This window comes from Pseudorasbora parva, chromosome 1 (genome assembly GCF_024679245.1).
Source record: "Pseudorasbora parva isolate DD20220531a chromosome 1, ASM2467924v1, whole genome shotgun sequence".
Classification (NCBI taxonomy): Eukaryota; Metazoa; Chordata; class Actinopteri; order Cypriniformes; family Gobionidae; genus Pseudorasbora; species Pseudorasbora parva.
Window position 1 is genome coordinate 42,409,818 of NC_090172.1, and position 16,155 is coordinate 42,425,972.

The 16,155-nt window shown below is 37.9% G+C and overlaps 1 protein-coding gene and 1 long non-coding RNA gene across 5 annotated transcripts in view; one reads left to right on the top strand and one right to left on the bottom strand.

The window, feature by feature from the left end:
* The window catches only part of kif18a (kinesin family member 18A), a 45,585-nt gene extending 31,299 nt beyond the window's left edge, over positions 1 to 14,286 (top strand). For both annotated transcript variants that reach the window (XM_067441220.1, XM_067441212.1), the window contains exons 10-18: positions 3,858 to 4,020; positions 4,686 to 4,850; positions 7,807 to 7,928; positions 8,139 to 8,377; positions 8,946 to 9,005; positions 12,477 to 12,822; positions 12,929 to 13,021; positions 13,119 to 13,222; positions 13,877 to 14,286. In XM_067441220.1, coding sequence (XP_067297321.1) covers positions 3,858 to 4,020; positions 4,686 to 4,850; positions 7,807 to 7,928; positions 8,139 to 8,377; positions 8,946 to 9,005; positions 12,477 to 12,822; positions 12,929 to 13,021; positions 13,119 to 13,222; positions 13,877 to 14,016 — 1,432 coding nt within the window. In that variant the 3' untranslated portion in view covers positions 14,017 to 14,286. The remainder of the gene's footprint in view (positions 1 to 3,857; positions 4,021 to 4,685; positions 4,851 to 7,806; positions 7,929 to 8,138; positions 8,378 to 8,945; positions 9,006 to 12,476; positions 12,823 to 12,928; positions 13,022 to 13,118; positions 13,223 to 13,876) is intronic.
* LOC137073117 (uncharacterized) overlaps positions 8,134 to 16,155 on the bottom strand; it is a 35,987-nt gene continuing 27,965 nt past the window's right edge. For 2 of the 3 annotated variants that reach the window (XR_010904731.1, XR_010904732.1), the window contains 4 exons: positions 15,270 to 15,300; positions 14,827 to 14,886; positions 14,574 to 14,710; positions 8,134 to 8,264 (listed from right to left, as the gene is read on the bottom strand). This is a non-coding gene — a long non-coding RNA (uncharacterized lncRNA). The remainder of the gene's footprint in view (positions 8,265 to 14,573; positions 14,711 to 14,826; positions 14,887 to 15,269; positions 15,301 to 16,155) is intronic. The other variant, XR_010904733.1, reaches the window with a different exon arrangement.

Sequence of the window (16,155 nt, forward strand, 5' to 3'; positions counted from 1 at the left end):
AAAAAAAAGATTCATAGCAAAAGAATAACGAGGATTACGTCTCAGACATTCAAAAGTGTGAAACGATCATCGAGTGAGCACATTGAAGAATTAATTGAGCTGTTCTCCTTGCCAAAAATTAGATAAAAGACTGCAAAAGGCCAAAAAACGTATTTGATAAAAGCATCTCTAAAAAAAAAAAAAAACATGGTATTAGAAAATTTATCTTAAAATTCATAGTTTTGGATATAATAGCCTCAGATTTTTAATAAAGCATGACCACACTTGTGACTTCACTTTAGTTGTATTTATAAGTCGTTATACTACATTCACATAATATTTTTATACATGAGAAAAATATTTTAAATATTTACATTTTTTATTTTTAGCCCATATCTCTATATTAATAACTGTCTGAGTAATTCTAAGTATTCAGCTGTAAACTCTCAAGTGTTGGCTTCTAAATATACAGGTCCTTCTCAAAAAATTAGCATTTTGTGATAAAGTTCATTATTTTCCATAATGTAATGATAAAAATTAAACTTTCATATATTTTTGATTCATTGCACTCCACCTGAAATATTTCAGGTCTTTTATTGTTTTAATACTGATGATTTTGGCATACAGCTCATGAAAACCCATAATTCCTATCTCAAAAAAATAGCATATCATGAAAAGGTTCTCTAAACGCGCTATTAACCTAATCATCTGAATCAACTAATTAACTCTAAACACCTGCAAAAGATTCCTGAGGCTTTTAAAAACTCCCAGCCTGGTTCATTACTCAAAACCGCAATCATGGGTAAGACTGCCGACCTGACTGCTGTCCAGAAGGCCATCATTGACACCCTCAAGCGAGAGAGTAAGACACGGAAATAAATTTCTGAATGAATAGACTGTTCCCAGAGTGCTGTATCAAGGCACCTCAGTGGGAAGTCTGTGGGAAGGAAAAAGTGTGGCAAAAAACGCTGCACAACGAGAAGAGGTGACCGGACCCTGAGGAAGATTGTGGAGAAGGACCGATTCCAGACCTTGGGGGACCTGTGGAAGCAATGGACTGAGTCTGGAGTAGAAACATCCAGAGCCACCGTGCACAGGCGTGTGCAGGAAATGGGCTACAGGTGCCGCATTCCCCAGGTCAAGCCACTTTTGGGCTACAGAGAAGCAGCACTGGACTGTTGCTCAGTGGTCCAAAGTACTTTTTTCGGATAAAAAATTTTTTTTGCATGTCATTCGGATATCAAGGTGCCAGAGTCTGGAGGAAGACTGGGGAGAAGGAAATGCCAAAATGCCTGAAGTCCAGTGTCAAGTACCCACAGTCAGTGATGGTCTGGGGTGCCATGTCAGCTGCTGGTGTTGGTCCACTGTGTTTATCAAGGGCAGGGTCAATGCAGCGAGCTATCAGGAGATTTTGGAGCACTTCATGCTTCCATCTGCTGAAAAGCTTTATAGAGATGATTTCGTTTTTCAGAACGACCTGGCACCTGCTCACAGTGCCAAAACCACTGGTAAATGGTTTACTGACCATGGAATTACTGTGCTCAATTGCCCTGCCAACTCTCCTGACCTGAACCCCATAGAGAATCTGTGGGATATTGTGAAGAGAAAGTTGAGAGACGCAAGACCCAACACTCTGGATGAGCTTAAGGCCGCTATCGAAGCATCCTGGGCCTCCATAACACCTCAGCAGTGCCACAGGCTGATCGCCTCCATGCCACGCCGCACTGAAGCAGTCATTTCTGCAAAAGGATTCCCCACCAAGTATTGAGTGCATAACTGATCATAATTATTTGAAGGTTGACTTTTTTTGTATTAAAAACACTTTTCTTTTATTGGTCGGATGAAATATGTTAATTTTTTGAGATAGGAATTTTGGGTTTTTATGAGCTGTATGCCAAAATCATCAGTATTAAAACAATAAAAGACCTGAAATATTTCAGGTGGAGTGCAATGAATCAAAAATATATGAAAGTTTAATTTTTATCATTACATTATGGAAAATAATGAACTTTATCACAATATGCTAATATTTTGAGAAGGATGTTGGTTATGTGTATATTCAGAATAACTTGTGAGCAGCTGTCTTTTTACTATGAGTATGTCTAAATGCTCAATTTGCCAAATGGAGGGGTGACAGGCAAGGGGTTAATAACTTAACATTCTGGCTTCATGAAACAGAACTCAAACCAATTCACTTACATTTTTTTATTAATGGAAATTCTTTTTCATTATCATGTAAAAAGTATGGAATCATCTTTTAATTTCAATTTCTAAAACAAATACTGGGACAAGTCTAAAAATGTGAATTAGTCAGCGGTTAAGAGGGAGTGCTGCTTACACACCTTAACAAGCTGCTGGACTGGTCTAATAGAAAAGAAACATATGCTCCAAGGAAAGGGTTGTCTGTTAAAACAATGGAAAGGATTATAAAACTCATTCAACAAGGAATTTCAAATCAAACGGGTGGCCAAAGAAGTTGGTTGTTCCCACTTCCCAGTCAGCCTTGTCTAAAATTTGGTGCAAATATAAGCTCAATGGTAAGGTTATAAAAGTAAAATATGCAGGCAGACCAAGGAAGACATCAAAGTGTCAGGATGGAAAACTCAAAGCAATATGCCTTTAAAACAGAAAATGCACAACAAAACCAATGGGGAAAAAATGGGTGGAAACAGGAGTCAATGTTTGTGACAGAAATATTAGAAACCAGATGAATGAAAAGCGATTTACATAATTAACTTTTCTGATTCAGTCGATAGAAAATAGGTTTGGTGATGAAGTCATTTTTCAGGATAATAGATCATGCAACAGTGCAAAGATTGTTAAAGCTTTTATTCAGGAAAGCCATATCAACTCAATGACATGGCCAGCAAACAGCCCAAATCTCAATCCAGGGTGGGAAATAAAATAAAATAAAAAATGATAAGGTGTCATCCTGTAAAGCTGATATGTGAACCACTATTTGAGAAAGTTGGAAACTATTGTTGACCTAAAAATGAAAATTCTGTCATTAATTACTTACCCTCATGACGTTTAACACCCGTAAGACCTGAAGATATTTGTGTTAAAATCCGATGGCTCAGAAAGGCCTCCATTTCCTCTCTCAAGACCAATAAAAGGCACTAAAGACGTCGTTACAAAGCCCATCTCACTACAGTGGCTCTACAATCATTTTATGAAATGACAAGAAAAAATTGTTGCGCAAAAAAAAACCTAAATAACAACTTGTATAGTGATGGGCCAATTTCAAAACAAACCTTCGAACAGTTATGAATCAGTGTATCTATTTAATATTCAAATTACATGAGGGTAAGTAATTAATGACATCATTTTTAAGAAAAACTAACCCTTTCATTAAAAAATCTTGCTTAACCCAAACTTGTTAATGACAGTGTACTGAGGTACTAAATCAGATAATAATTTGGAGTGCTGTCTGTTTTATTGTGTCCTGCTGAATTATTTTTATAATTGTATTATTTGTGACGACCATGTTGTTTCCTTTTCCTCAGGGTAAGATGTCAAATGCTGAGCTTTTATTGTAAATGTATAATTGTTTACACATTCATATGATTTTTAGTCAACGTTATTTTCTGTGATAACCAGCAGCAGGCAAAAGATGCTATTTTGCACAAGGTTATTTAAAACAGGATATTACATTAATTTTATTTTTAGCTTCTTTTTATTTTTTTGGCTCTTTATTAGCATTTAACCATTGCTGCTACAGTTCTGACATTATTATTATTATTATTGCTTAATTTAATTCATACATATACTGTAAAGAGGGTGGGCACATGTGTCGGCACATATGCATTAACCACCTGGCAAATTTTCCTACACAGAACTTTACTGACTATGTGTGTGTGATTTTTGTGTTTGTGCAGAATGTCTGAGTCCCTGCGAAGTGTGTTTGCAGCACGCCTGCAGGTCCGCAAAGATCATCTGAGCATCGAGAAGCAGCTAAATGAAAGCCAGTTGACTATGAGACACAGGGAGTTGTGGCACCAGCAGAGTCTGATCTTCTTTCCTGACAACAGGGCCGAAAAGGTAACAACACTGATTCATACACAAACACGGTTGTTTAACACTAGCAGCAGAATTACTAGATACACTCCTGTTCAAAAGTTCAGTGAGACATTATAATAATAATAAGAGAGGTTTCTTACTCCTTAAATCCGCATATTAGAATGATTTTTGAAGGATCATGTGAAGCTGAAGACAAATAATGACTGCAAAAAAAAATCATCCTTGGCATCAAAGGGATAAATTACATTAAAAACCTATATTTTAAGTCGTAATTAAAGGTCACAATGTTAACTGATTTGATTATATTTTTAATTACATAAATGCAGCCTTTGTGTACACAAGAGACTTCTTTCAAAAAACTTTAGAAAAATCTTACCCTAAACATTTAGATTGGTCTTTTTTTTTAAGTAATGAAAATCTTTGTTAAGCCTTAATTTGATACTCTGTTTCAAGAACATTTAGCCCTGGAAAAGTAATAAAATATAAAAATCTAAAATATATCTCATTTTAAATGATATGTATGTCCATAGTGGGATTTTTTAATGTGTAAAATGGCATGAAATTGCTGTATATAAAATGATTTTTTTAAATCCATATCCAAAAAATCATGAATGTCACAGAAATTTCACAGAAATCATTTGTTTAGTATGTGTGTGAATCATGTTTTAATCAATTGTTTGTTTTAGGCCACCTGTAAATATGAGCGTAAACTGGCCTCCCTGAAGTCTCACCAGGAGCACTTGCAGAAACGCTTGTTGGAGAATGAAAAGCACTTCCAGGAGAACGAGGGATGGCTTCACCGCATCGAAAATGAGATGAAGCTTCTCGGACATGAAGGTCACTCTCCAGAGGTCAGGACTGGGACACTTTTACTTCAGATAAGGGCTGCATGAGCAATATGCATGTGGTTGTAGTAATGTCAACTAATAGAGCTTCTGCTATAATAGGCCAAGGCGAAAACTATAGCATACACTTGAAACTTGAGTGCTGTTTTTTTTAGAATACAGCGTCATGCACACGCTGCTGCAAAAGATGCAATGCAAACACAACCGTCAAACACGTCCGCCTAGCCTGTGTTTACATAGAAACATAATGGAAAAGCGGCTCAGTGGAAAATGCCTTCTATGTGAACGACCTATGTTAGGTTGATTATGTTTTGTAACTCAATTTCGTAATATGAATCTGCTTTTGCATTGATGGCCAGATTTGTCCTTCATCTGTTATGAATAATCTTACCTTCAGGTTTGTCTCCAGTTTATAAAATAGTCAATCAAAGATAAAAGTCCCTTTTAATTTTTATCAAATCACTAGACTCTTGAAAAATAGACATTACTTTGTTTATGTAATATAAAAAAATATATATTTTGGGTTTGAATTTGCAGTAAGAATAGCTGTATCATATATTGTGATATAAGAATTTGTCATGCCGCCTACTCCTGCAACAGATAGGTTGTTGTTTTTTTTGTCCTTCAGCTTACCATGATTTTTCTTTGAGGGCTCATTTCTGCCACAGAGTGGACAACCTTGGCCCGTTATCCATTTTGAAATGCCATTATTGAATGTTTTCTACCCGAGCAGTGAAGCTCTAGGGTGCCAGTCTGCAGTGTTGTGATGTCTAAGGCAGACATACTCCTCTGACGCCCTGGATAGCGGTGCTCTTCTGAAGCACTTCTTTGAGCTCATCAGACGGCCAACTACACTTAAAGGGGTTTAGAAGAGCTGGCATAAATTGCAAAATCTATAGCTTCATGTAGCTGAGCAGTGCCATTCTTCTGAAACAATTGAAATATTTTGCAGCCATGCACACAGTCTGCATGTAGGAGGAAGACATTCATCAAGCTGACTATAAAAATCATTGGTTTAATTGGACAAGCATAGCATATTGTGTAATTTTTTTTTGTTTTCACGCTCATTTGTGGCCCTTTGGTAGACACTGACCATCTCTGTGTCTCTTTCACCCCCTCTGTTAGCTCTTCTCTCCGTTTCCCCACCGGAGGATGTCTTAATAAAAGAAAAATCAATGCTTTTCCTTCATCACTCCCTACAGCTGCTTACCTAAATCCACACCTCTTTTCTCACTCTCTTTTTGCTCTCCTGTTTTTTTTTCTTTTCTTGGAAGTAGAACGGAGTAGTGACGCACCCGCCCATCAAATGTTCTGTGCTCTGCTGTTTTGCGTTTTCTTGCGTCAGAGGGGGTAGAAGACTCCTCAGAAGGTGCATTTTCAGTGAGAGAAAGAAAACAAGAAGCTAGACTAAAAACAACATCTAAGCTGTTTCATCATTTTTGTAGTGTCTTGCCTTTGTTGCCTTTCTCATTTTAGCACATAGATGAGATGGTTTAATCTCGTCGTTCTCGTCACCCAGAAAGCCACGAATTCTCACTCTTGAGCTTGACATTCTATTAAAATTTGTCATCTAATAGATGGGAGAATGCACATCCCTATCTGTGTCCTGATTGATGTTGTATATAAATAATTTGCATTGACACTGCAAAATTAAGCAGAATTGTGAATATCGTGAATTTAATGCATGGGTTTGGCCATTTCTTAAATAGCTTGTCATTGATTTGATATCTTTTTCTGTCTCTGGTTTAAATTCAGTAGCAAAAAAGCATTAGAATTGATCAGTTCAAATTATTTTACAAATTGTTTAATTCAACTGTTTAATTAACTCTGGTTAAAAGAATTGTCTGCATCATCACTGTTTAAGTTTTTCATTTAGAAAAATTATGGATGCCAGTCAAAAAGAAAGAAAAAAGCAAAGGATTTGGGAATCAATATTTGCAGACAAGTTGGAATGAAGCATTGAATAGACATTAAACATGTTTATAATTTCTTTTATTTCCATATTGTAGAACATAAACCCATAATTTTCCTTTTTTATAATAACATAAGTTAACATGTTAAATTTTGTACATTGTAAAAAGAAGATTCATATAAATTCATAAATTTATGCACACCAAAGAAGAAAAAAAAGAAGAATATATATATACACATATATACACACATATATATATACACACACACACACACTGTTATATTGATGCAAACAATGCGGTGTATGTGCGCTCTTGACACAATCAACGTAATATTTTGATTTTCCATGCATATGTGTGCTATTTGGAATGGATATTTGTACTGTAGTAGGTATATGGAGTCAGGTCATGGCATTTGGTTGGTTTAGATTTTTGGGCATCTCCATGTAGTCCTGTTCAGTATCATGCCTTGACTTGTCTAAAATGTAAACAAGCTTATAGCTGTTACGCTATATAAGCCTTTCTGTAAAGTTTTCTGTATTGTTTTTGTTTTTTTCTGTATGTCTGTGTGCTTTGGTGTGTGTGTGCATACATTTATGTATTATATGGACTCCTTATATCATTGGTTATTTGGAGTCATTTTGTCTCCAAATCTATTTTATTGGAAAGACACCTACATTTGCTTTGAAAAATGTGAGATATATATATATATATATATATATATATATATATATATATATATATATATATATATATATATATATATATATATATATATATATATACACACACACACAGACAGACAGACAGACAATTAATCGCACACTTGTCTCAAAAAGGTCACAAGTCTGAAATATTTTTTTTCTATCTCTCACACAGCCCTAATGTTAGTATGGTAGCCTGCCAGTTTGTGGTATAGAAATCGTGATGGTAAATGATTTTGACACACTCATGCCCCGTTCATTTCAAGGGACTAGAATGGAGCTGCTGAGGTTGCCATAACGATTGTTGCATTTTTTGGTCTTTATGTTAAGATGTGTTTTTGAATGCAGGAGCTGAAAAGAGAACTGCAGTGCCATCAGCTGCAGCTGCAGATCGCTGACCTTCAGCAACACATCGAGCACACAGGCCACCTCATCAGTGTTCAAGACCAGGAAAACACTCACACGCACAAGTATGAGTCAACAATCATAGAGGTTTTGCCAGGTTTCATGATTTTGATCTTAGTCACCCTGAATCTGAGCGTGTCTGTGGGAAGCCATGCTCTTTTATATGCTCTAACTGGAATGTTCTTTGTGTTCAGATTAATTTGAAATTTGCAATGTAAATGCCTCCATCTGTATCATTCAACTATACCATGCTTGCTCTCCACCTGTCCTGTCAGGTTGGTGAACGCCCTGCTGTCCACCTGCCGACGGCAGCACCTGGCGTTGAAGGCCGCAGGCATTGCCACAGACGACGCTGAGTGGGAGGAGCTGGAGCGTCTGGTGCATAGAGAGAGGGGTGTGGTCTGGGCAGACCAGGAGAGAGCAGAGGAGAGGGAAAATGGTGTTATAGGAAGCACTCATCTACAGCCCATCCTTTCTTTCTCACACCTTGTCTCTCGTCAGAACACGCCATGCAGTGAGTGAAATATCTCATCATCTTACTTCAAACTGGTGTTCTAAAGCATTTAACCAAACATGGTGTAAGCAATCTGCATTAAACTGTTTTAATATTTTATACTGTAATATTTCACAATATTTTATTTTACTATATTTGCATAAGACTCACATATTATTTATAAATATTTATTATATTAATTTATAAAATTGTATATAATTGTACAAACACCCCTGTGAAACGGAAAAAAACAAGATCTTGTTTCAAATGCTGTTTATTTCTCCTGTTTTGGGGTGACGTCCTCAGTTGAGGATGCAAGGAAATAATCCAAAAGATAATGTCAGCAAACTTCCTGTTTCCAAGACGAGCCATCTCATTTGTGTCGTACAGCCACCTCATAGTGATCTCATTTTATGTGTGCCTTGTGATTTACTGTTTTCCGTGTCAGTGTAATGTGATCTGCATTGAGTAAACGTTGACAGATGCATGTGTCTTGATTTAAGACATGTTTAGTTCCTGTGTGATGTATGTGCTGGATTGAATATAAAGGACCAGCGCAAATGAATAACAATGCATTCTCTTCACTCAGGCTCAGAGAAACACGCACGCCGAACCTCACAGCGTCTCAGACCAACACACTCATCTCAAGGTAAACTCATCTCTGTCTCTCCCGTTTTTTTCCCATGGTGTGCTTCAACCTACTCTGCTTAAGTCATCAATCCAGCTGCCCGAATCTATCACATTGCTCATACTGACAGCCCATGTGTACGTTTCAACTATTTTTGTAAACTAGCTTTTTTAAAATAGTCCCCTCTGAGTATGTTGTTTTCCATCTAAGCATTAAAATAAAAGTGCTTTAAAAATAGCCAAATCATTTGTCTTAAAAAAAACAACAAATAAAATTCACTGTTTTTCAATGATAAATATACTGATTGTTTTACTTTAGCTTGCTTTATTTAGAGTTGCTCGACACTCTCCATACTGACCGAATTAAATGAAAAAATAAAAAAAACTAGCTTTTACAGGATGGAGGAAATTGAGGGGTGGGAGAAAGGGGAAAAGGAAGAGAGGAAAGCTTTGGGAAATAGGAGTGGTGAGTTATTGCTCAGTAAATGGAGAGTAATGATATTTGCTGCAGAACAGGTGTTCCTCATTTGATTGAGACACGCTGTGGGAAATACACACATTTCAGGAAAATACAGAGACCTGCGAGAAAGAAAAAGAGAGAAGTGGGGGGAAAACAGACGGATACTGTTGAGAATTATGTTTGGGGGATGTTAAACTTCTGCATTGATAGTATTGGAAATATTTTGCATTGTCTAACATCGTATTTATTAGAAAAAAAAATTTCTGTCTATAATTCTTCATTTTTGACAAGGAGATGGGGGTGTTTCTGTTGTTTATTTTTTACTTTTCCCCCTCGTCCAATGTATGTTTAAATTTGAATGATTAATTTTAAACACCATATGGGATTTGACCAGGTCAGGACAGTATAAAAGTTCATTTTCAGTGGAAGGAAATGGAGCTTTTTGAAAATGATGAATAATGATTTGTTTGCTGCCTCGAGAGAAAGAAAAAAACGTAAAATATGACGCATATTTCACGGAAAAATGGTGTGCGGGTTTTTATCAGTCCGCTGGGGGGAAAACTCGTTTACAAGTTCCCAGTCTGCTCCACTGAGCTATTCAGAGGACGAACTAGTCGCTGGCTCTGCAAGGTTTTATTTTAGGCACTTTGCAAATAAATGCAAAATTCATAACCTCTACATTCCTTTATTGTTCTAAACATCTAATAAAGCATTTATTCCTTTTAGACTACGTGTCCTACACAGATTTCCCATTGAATTTTTGTGAATGTGACGTTTTCAGAATAAATTTGCTGCCGTTTTAAAAAGAGATGCTTATTTTCAAGGTTCACACTGATGAACAAGTTCTGCTGCCATTCATGCAGCAGGAAATAAAAGCTGGGTTCAGTTCATCCTGCTCTGCGTTCCCTGCAGAAAGACAATAGAGATGGAGCCCTGTCTGCAGGAACTGAAAGAGATACAGAGACTCAAAGAGAGGGTTATGAATGAACCTCCGCCCCACCCCCACCATCGACGTGCTTCATGACGATACCGTCTCTGCACTCGTGCTCAAGTGCTCGGTGGAGAGAGGGAGTGAGAGCGTGATAGGGTGGAAAATAGTGATGGAATAGAGGACAGAAGCGGGAGGGGTCACGTGTCAACGCGCACGAGACTGCCGCTCCTGCCTCTCAGACTTAAGTCTGCGGTCTGTTTCTTTCCGTTCTCCTTCCTCTCCTCACTCGTTTCTTTCATGTTCCTGTATGTTTTTATCTGTGCCTGCTTTATTTTTTAATCAATCAGTTTTTCCATCTCCATTGTCTGTCTCTCCTCCTCACCTCGCCATCTACGTCTAGCCTCTTTCAGTAGCGCCGACCCTCCGCCCTTCTGAATTTCATTCATAAAATCATTGCTCGGTGCAGGGAGGGGGGGAGCTGTTACATATAGTATGAAACGCGCCTGGATTGGGCGAGGACAATTCTGCAATAAAAAGCGAGCAAGCAATGAGAGAGCGAGTGCCAGGCGACCCTAATCCGCAGTGGCTTCCTCCAGAAATAGCGCTTCATGCATGTTTTAATCCCACCAGCCAAAAATACGCCACCCAGAGCACTCTGCCACAAATTACTGATCGCACCTATTCCTCTGCCTCCGCTCTGGGCCATACATCACTGTCTGCCGCCCATCCTCTCTCTCACCCTTTTTTTTCCCCCCTATGCTTTGTCACCTGATCAGCCCTTGCCTCTCAAATGAAGTTATATCGCTTGTGCGTTATAGCTGCTGGCTTTGTGAGGTGGTCAAAGCAAAGTACATTCAGTAAGAGTTTCAGAAGAGGCGTTTTTTTAGTTCTCAAACTTTCTTTTGCTAAAAAAGTGAGCATAGTTAGTCATTAACAGGATGTCAGGTCCTCTCCCATGCTATCCAGATTTCAGAGAATCAGCACTGACTCAGAGAGAAGGAGAGATGGCTGTGTGTCAACAGTTTAACCAGCAGGAGCTCTGAAGCATTGCGATTGGTCAAGAACGCTTAAGATGCAGCCGCAGTGTCTTTCTCTCCCTCGCTTTTCTGCATCGTGTGAGTCAGTGTGCGGCCAGACTGCGACGTGCTCCGGCATACTCCACCACTCAATATCCGACGTCAGACCCCTCCAACAGCTTCCTGGAGCCTCCCTTGCCTTCCCCACCCACATACACCCACCGGCATACACATACTGCCTGTCCTGACTGACTTAAAGAACCTGCTCTTTAACAACATACCACTCTTAAGGTTTTACGGACATGTGATAAATCGATAATTTATCACTGTACGAGGGAATAATGTTTGTCTATTTGAATCAGTGATGTAAACTTATTTTGTGTGTGAGCAGGTATGCGCCTCATAAATCAGATCACTATAAACCAGTTACTTGTGTTGGTTTAGGATTCATTTAAACATTATTGGCCCCAACACTTTTTACCCCACCGTTCTATGAAAAAATTTGACACGGGTGTATTTAATGCAAAGATTGTTAGAATGCAAGTTTTTGTTTCATCATCGTTGGTGATATAGCGCTAGAATTTATTCTCCTTTAAACTTTCACATTAATTCAAAGTCTGCCTGTCTATCTCTATTGTTCTATATTCAGCTGTCTGTCTATCTATTTCTCTTGCTATCTAGCTATCTATCTATCTATCTATCCAACCTCTGTCTGTGTCTATATCTATCCACTGTCTTTCTCCCTCTTTAATTTTCCTCTTTAATTTTCACTATTCTTGATCTAAAAGTCTAAAAACATGTCAACTTAATCCAAGGACTGACATTGGTAAATGCTGGAGTCAAGTTAATGTCAAATCAAATAAGTTTCAGAACAATCATTTCCTCAAATCACAGCAACTTGTTTGCTTTGAAATAGCAACTCTGTATACTTTTAAAAATGTTATTTAAATGAATTTGACATTTCTGATCATAATGTTGTTGGCAAGTCAGCTTTGCCTTGAAAATCAGTTTATCACGTAGCCTTTTCCATTTGGTGATGTCCTTTAAAGTAAAGCTGGTGAATTTGGAGCTTCCTTTCTCTTTTAGGCTGTGGCCCTCAGGAGGCTGAGGCTGAATGTCCTCTTAAAAAACCAATCAGGAGGAAGCTTTCTGTGTCTTCTGAAAACCCAGATGAGGAGGGGCCTGTTCCTGCACTGTCCTATTACCCTCCTGCCCTTCAGGAGGTCTTAAGAGATGAGGGTATGTTCCCGCTGCAATACACTCCTGAGGGACAACCGCACACCTCCAAAACCTTTGATCCAAACACAACTTTCGACATCGGTCACGAGAACTCATCGGGCTGTAATACCACAGTCATCCTATCACCCGAGCCCCCTGGCCACACAACACTCCGGGCACTGCGTGCAAACAACGGGAATGAGCCAGCTAAAAGGTACCACGTACTGTCATTTGCATGGTTTAATAATGCGGATGTTAAAGTGAACTCGGTTGTTCTGCTTTGGCTGCCGTAAATACGTTTCTCTCCGATTGGTTCCGAGGTTGGAGATCCCATCGCTGTTAGACCTCCGAAGATCCAAACCGTCCTACATGGCCATGACTTCAGCTGCTAAGGGCAAGCGCAAGTTGAACTGGTGCGTGTTTATTGTGGGACCATTTAAAATCATGCCTCGTTGACATTTTGCACTCTTGGTGTTTTCCAAAATCTCACTTTGTGTCTGTTTGTACCAGTTCCAGCATTGGAAAAGAAGAAGGTTCTCAGGCCGCAGAACCCAAGCGAATAAAGAGAGATCCCTGCGAGCCGTCTAAACCACTAAGAATTCGTCGTTTTGGAAGTTAGTATGCTATTCTCATTGCAGAAAAATAGTTCAAAATGAATTGTTACCCTCTATGGGCTCTCCATTTGTATCTTGGAAGGAGAACATAAGTGTCTCTTATATTCCATTTATGAAGTCCTCACATAATCCATTATGTTTGGTAAAGTATTGTAATAGTGTAATGGGTGGGCCGGCTGACAGCTGTGAAAGAATGTCAGGCGCACAGCCAGAAGCGCACAATCTCCTCCTCCCACTCCCAATGGCGCTCACGCTTTCTTTCTCCTTAGTAATACAATGCCATGATTTGGTTGAATTTACCCCAGTTTTATAAAGTAATAAGCCACTAGAGGCCATGCATTAGTGATTTTATTTTTTTACCATGTTTGTGGGGTGGTGCTTCTATTAAATTAAATGACCAAAGCAATATAAGGCACCTATGTTAAAAAATAATAATAATAAAATGTAAAAAAAAATAAATAAAAAAATATATATATATATATTTATTTTTTTAAGTGTATGCTCTTATGCTTACCAAGGCTGTAAAATATATAGTATATTTAATTAAAATTACAGTAAAACATTATTGTGAAATATCATCACAATTTAAAAAAGCTGTCTTCCCTTTCTTATAATAATCTTTATGCCCTCTCTGTTCTCTTTCACTGCATCTAGCATCTTCGGAGAATGACCCAAGCCGAAGAGTAGTACGGAGTGTGTCTGAGGGAAACCTCCATCAGCTTGACCAGCGGAAGCACAAGTTGAGCTCAATGGGCCCCGCTGCACTCTTTAAAAAAGTCACCAAGAGGATGTGAGAGGTTTCCACTTGCTATTAAAGGCACTGCTTCTCTCATAGACTGGCCTCACAGACTTTCTTCTCATTAGAGTTGATGTACAAAATATGTAAAAAGGGAATGTGGTTTTTCATTGGCGTTGGAGGAGCAGGTACTTGGTCTTAATTATTATTTCTAGGAAACTGGATTTTATTTTTTTCACTTTTTGAAAGTATGTATCTGTGTAGAAAACTTGTCCAGCCTAATATGAAGCACACATTAAAGTATTAATTGATGTCCGGGTCTTAATAAGCAACTCGTTTTTATTGCCACTGAATTACTTTTTTTCTTCCTATTTTAAATGTTTTAATAAAAAAAAAATTAGTGAGCCACTTTCAGGTCAATTGTGTTCTTATGATTGATTAAAACAAATCAATTGAGAAATATTGAACATGTATTTTATTTTATTTAACAGAACTTTAAATGTTGTTTTTTTCTTCTCACTGAAAATTCAGGAGTAATGCACAATGTTTGGAATCTCTCACTAAACTAGCCAATCTTGTGGCCTCCTAATTGCACTATTTGCTTTGCATCCTCACCTCCAAATGTCTTTAAATGCTGTTCAGTCATCTTGTTTCTTGCTGCTTTGCAGTGTGTTCAGAGATTCTGGGAACAGCCCACATACGACATAAAGGTTGTCTGGTGGTTTGAGGTCCATTTCCTGCATGCCATCAGTCTGAACCAAAAGAAAATTGAGCCTCAAGTCAGGAATATGGCCTATTTTAATTTTCAGATTAAGATAAGTTAACTCTTTAACTTATCTGACAATTCAGTGAAGTTCCATGAAAGTACCTCTATTCCATAAAACCATAATAGGATTCTGTGCCAATGTTTTGGTTTTGTCATTCCTAGCTGCAGGTAAGATTAAAGAAACCAGTATTATAAATATTATCTAAGAAGCTTTGTTTGAGAGACATTCGGTTGTGCTGTGAATAGCTGTCCTGTTTCTAACATCATGCCTAAGGAATTAACAGTAATCAATTCTGTTAATGAGGCTATTATTAACAGATAATTATGTAATACGCCTACAGGAAGATAAGTACTGGGCTCATGGCATACAGAGCAGCATATCCATAAAGTTTCAGCTGTTTGGCCTTTCAGTAGGCTAGAAAATCAAAAATGGGCTTTTCTTTTCTTTTTACTAAATTAGACATTAAAATTTACTACGTAAATGTTGACTGCCTTGAGAAACGGCATCGGACTCAATTTGAAAGGAGAGGAAGGAATATATTTACCTTTTGAAAATTTAACTGCATATTGGTTGCTCTGCAAAAGAGGATGAAACTTAATAGAATAACAGCAATAAAGAAGCGACACCAAAAGCACCCAAACACATGAGCAAGCAGTCTGAATGAAAGCTGGTGTTCATAAGGCTGTTCTTGGCATCACCCTTCTCAACACCTGGAAAGTTAGTACAGTTAGGCTTTACAACTCTCTGGGCTGTTTTCATGCATTTTGGATGTGACATAATCCAATTTACAAATTTTTCACATAATTCAATATGTTTGTTAAAATAGTCTAGTGGTGTAATGGGTGGACCACCTGACAGCTGTGAAGCAATGTTAAGCACAGCCAAAACCACAAACTTCTCCTATTCCTAATCTCTCTCCATTTATGATAGTATGAAACTCATAGATTAAAGTTGGCATGAAACTAAATTTGTAATATTCTTTCTTTCCTATTGTGATGTATATCTGACTGAGTGAAAGCTTCTCGAAAAAAGACAAAAACGTAGGGCAGGACTTGGTTTTGTCCATGGGGAATTGATTGGATGGTTACCGTAGATCTTTGTGGATTGCTATTACTGTGATCTCATGTGAGTGACAGGTTGTCCCGCCCTTGTGCTGGTGAACACGTCAACAGGGTAGAGATGTTGCAGGGGGGAGGGGAATTTATTTTGACAAGAACATCACTGACAAAAAAAAAATGTCCGCAGATAAATCATTTATAATAAAAACTTCAAGGTTCCATTAATAAATTGTTTTGAAATTGTCAATTTTGTCAAACCTTACTGTTTTCTGCTTTATATTGATGAGGAATAAGCCAGACCTAAAATTCAAGGAGACCTTTCTCTAACTCAGGCCACAGAGAGTCACTAGCAGGATTTGGGAGGCATCCTGA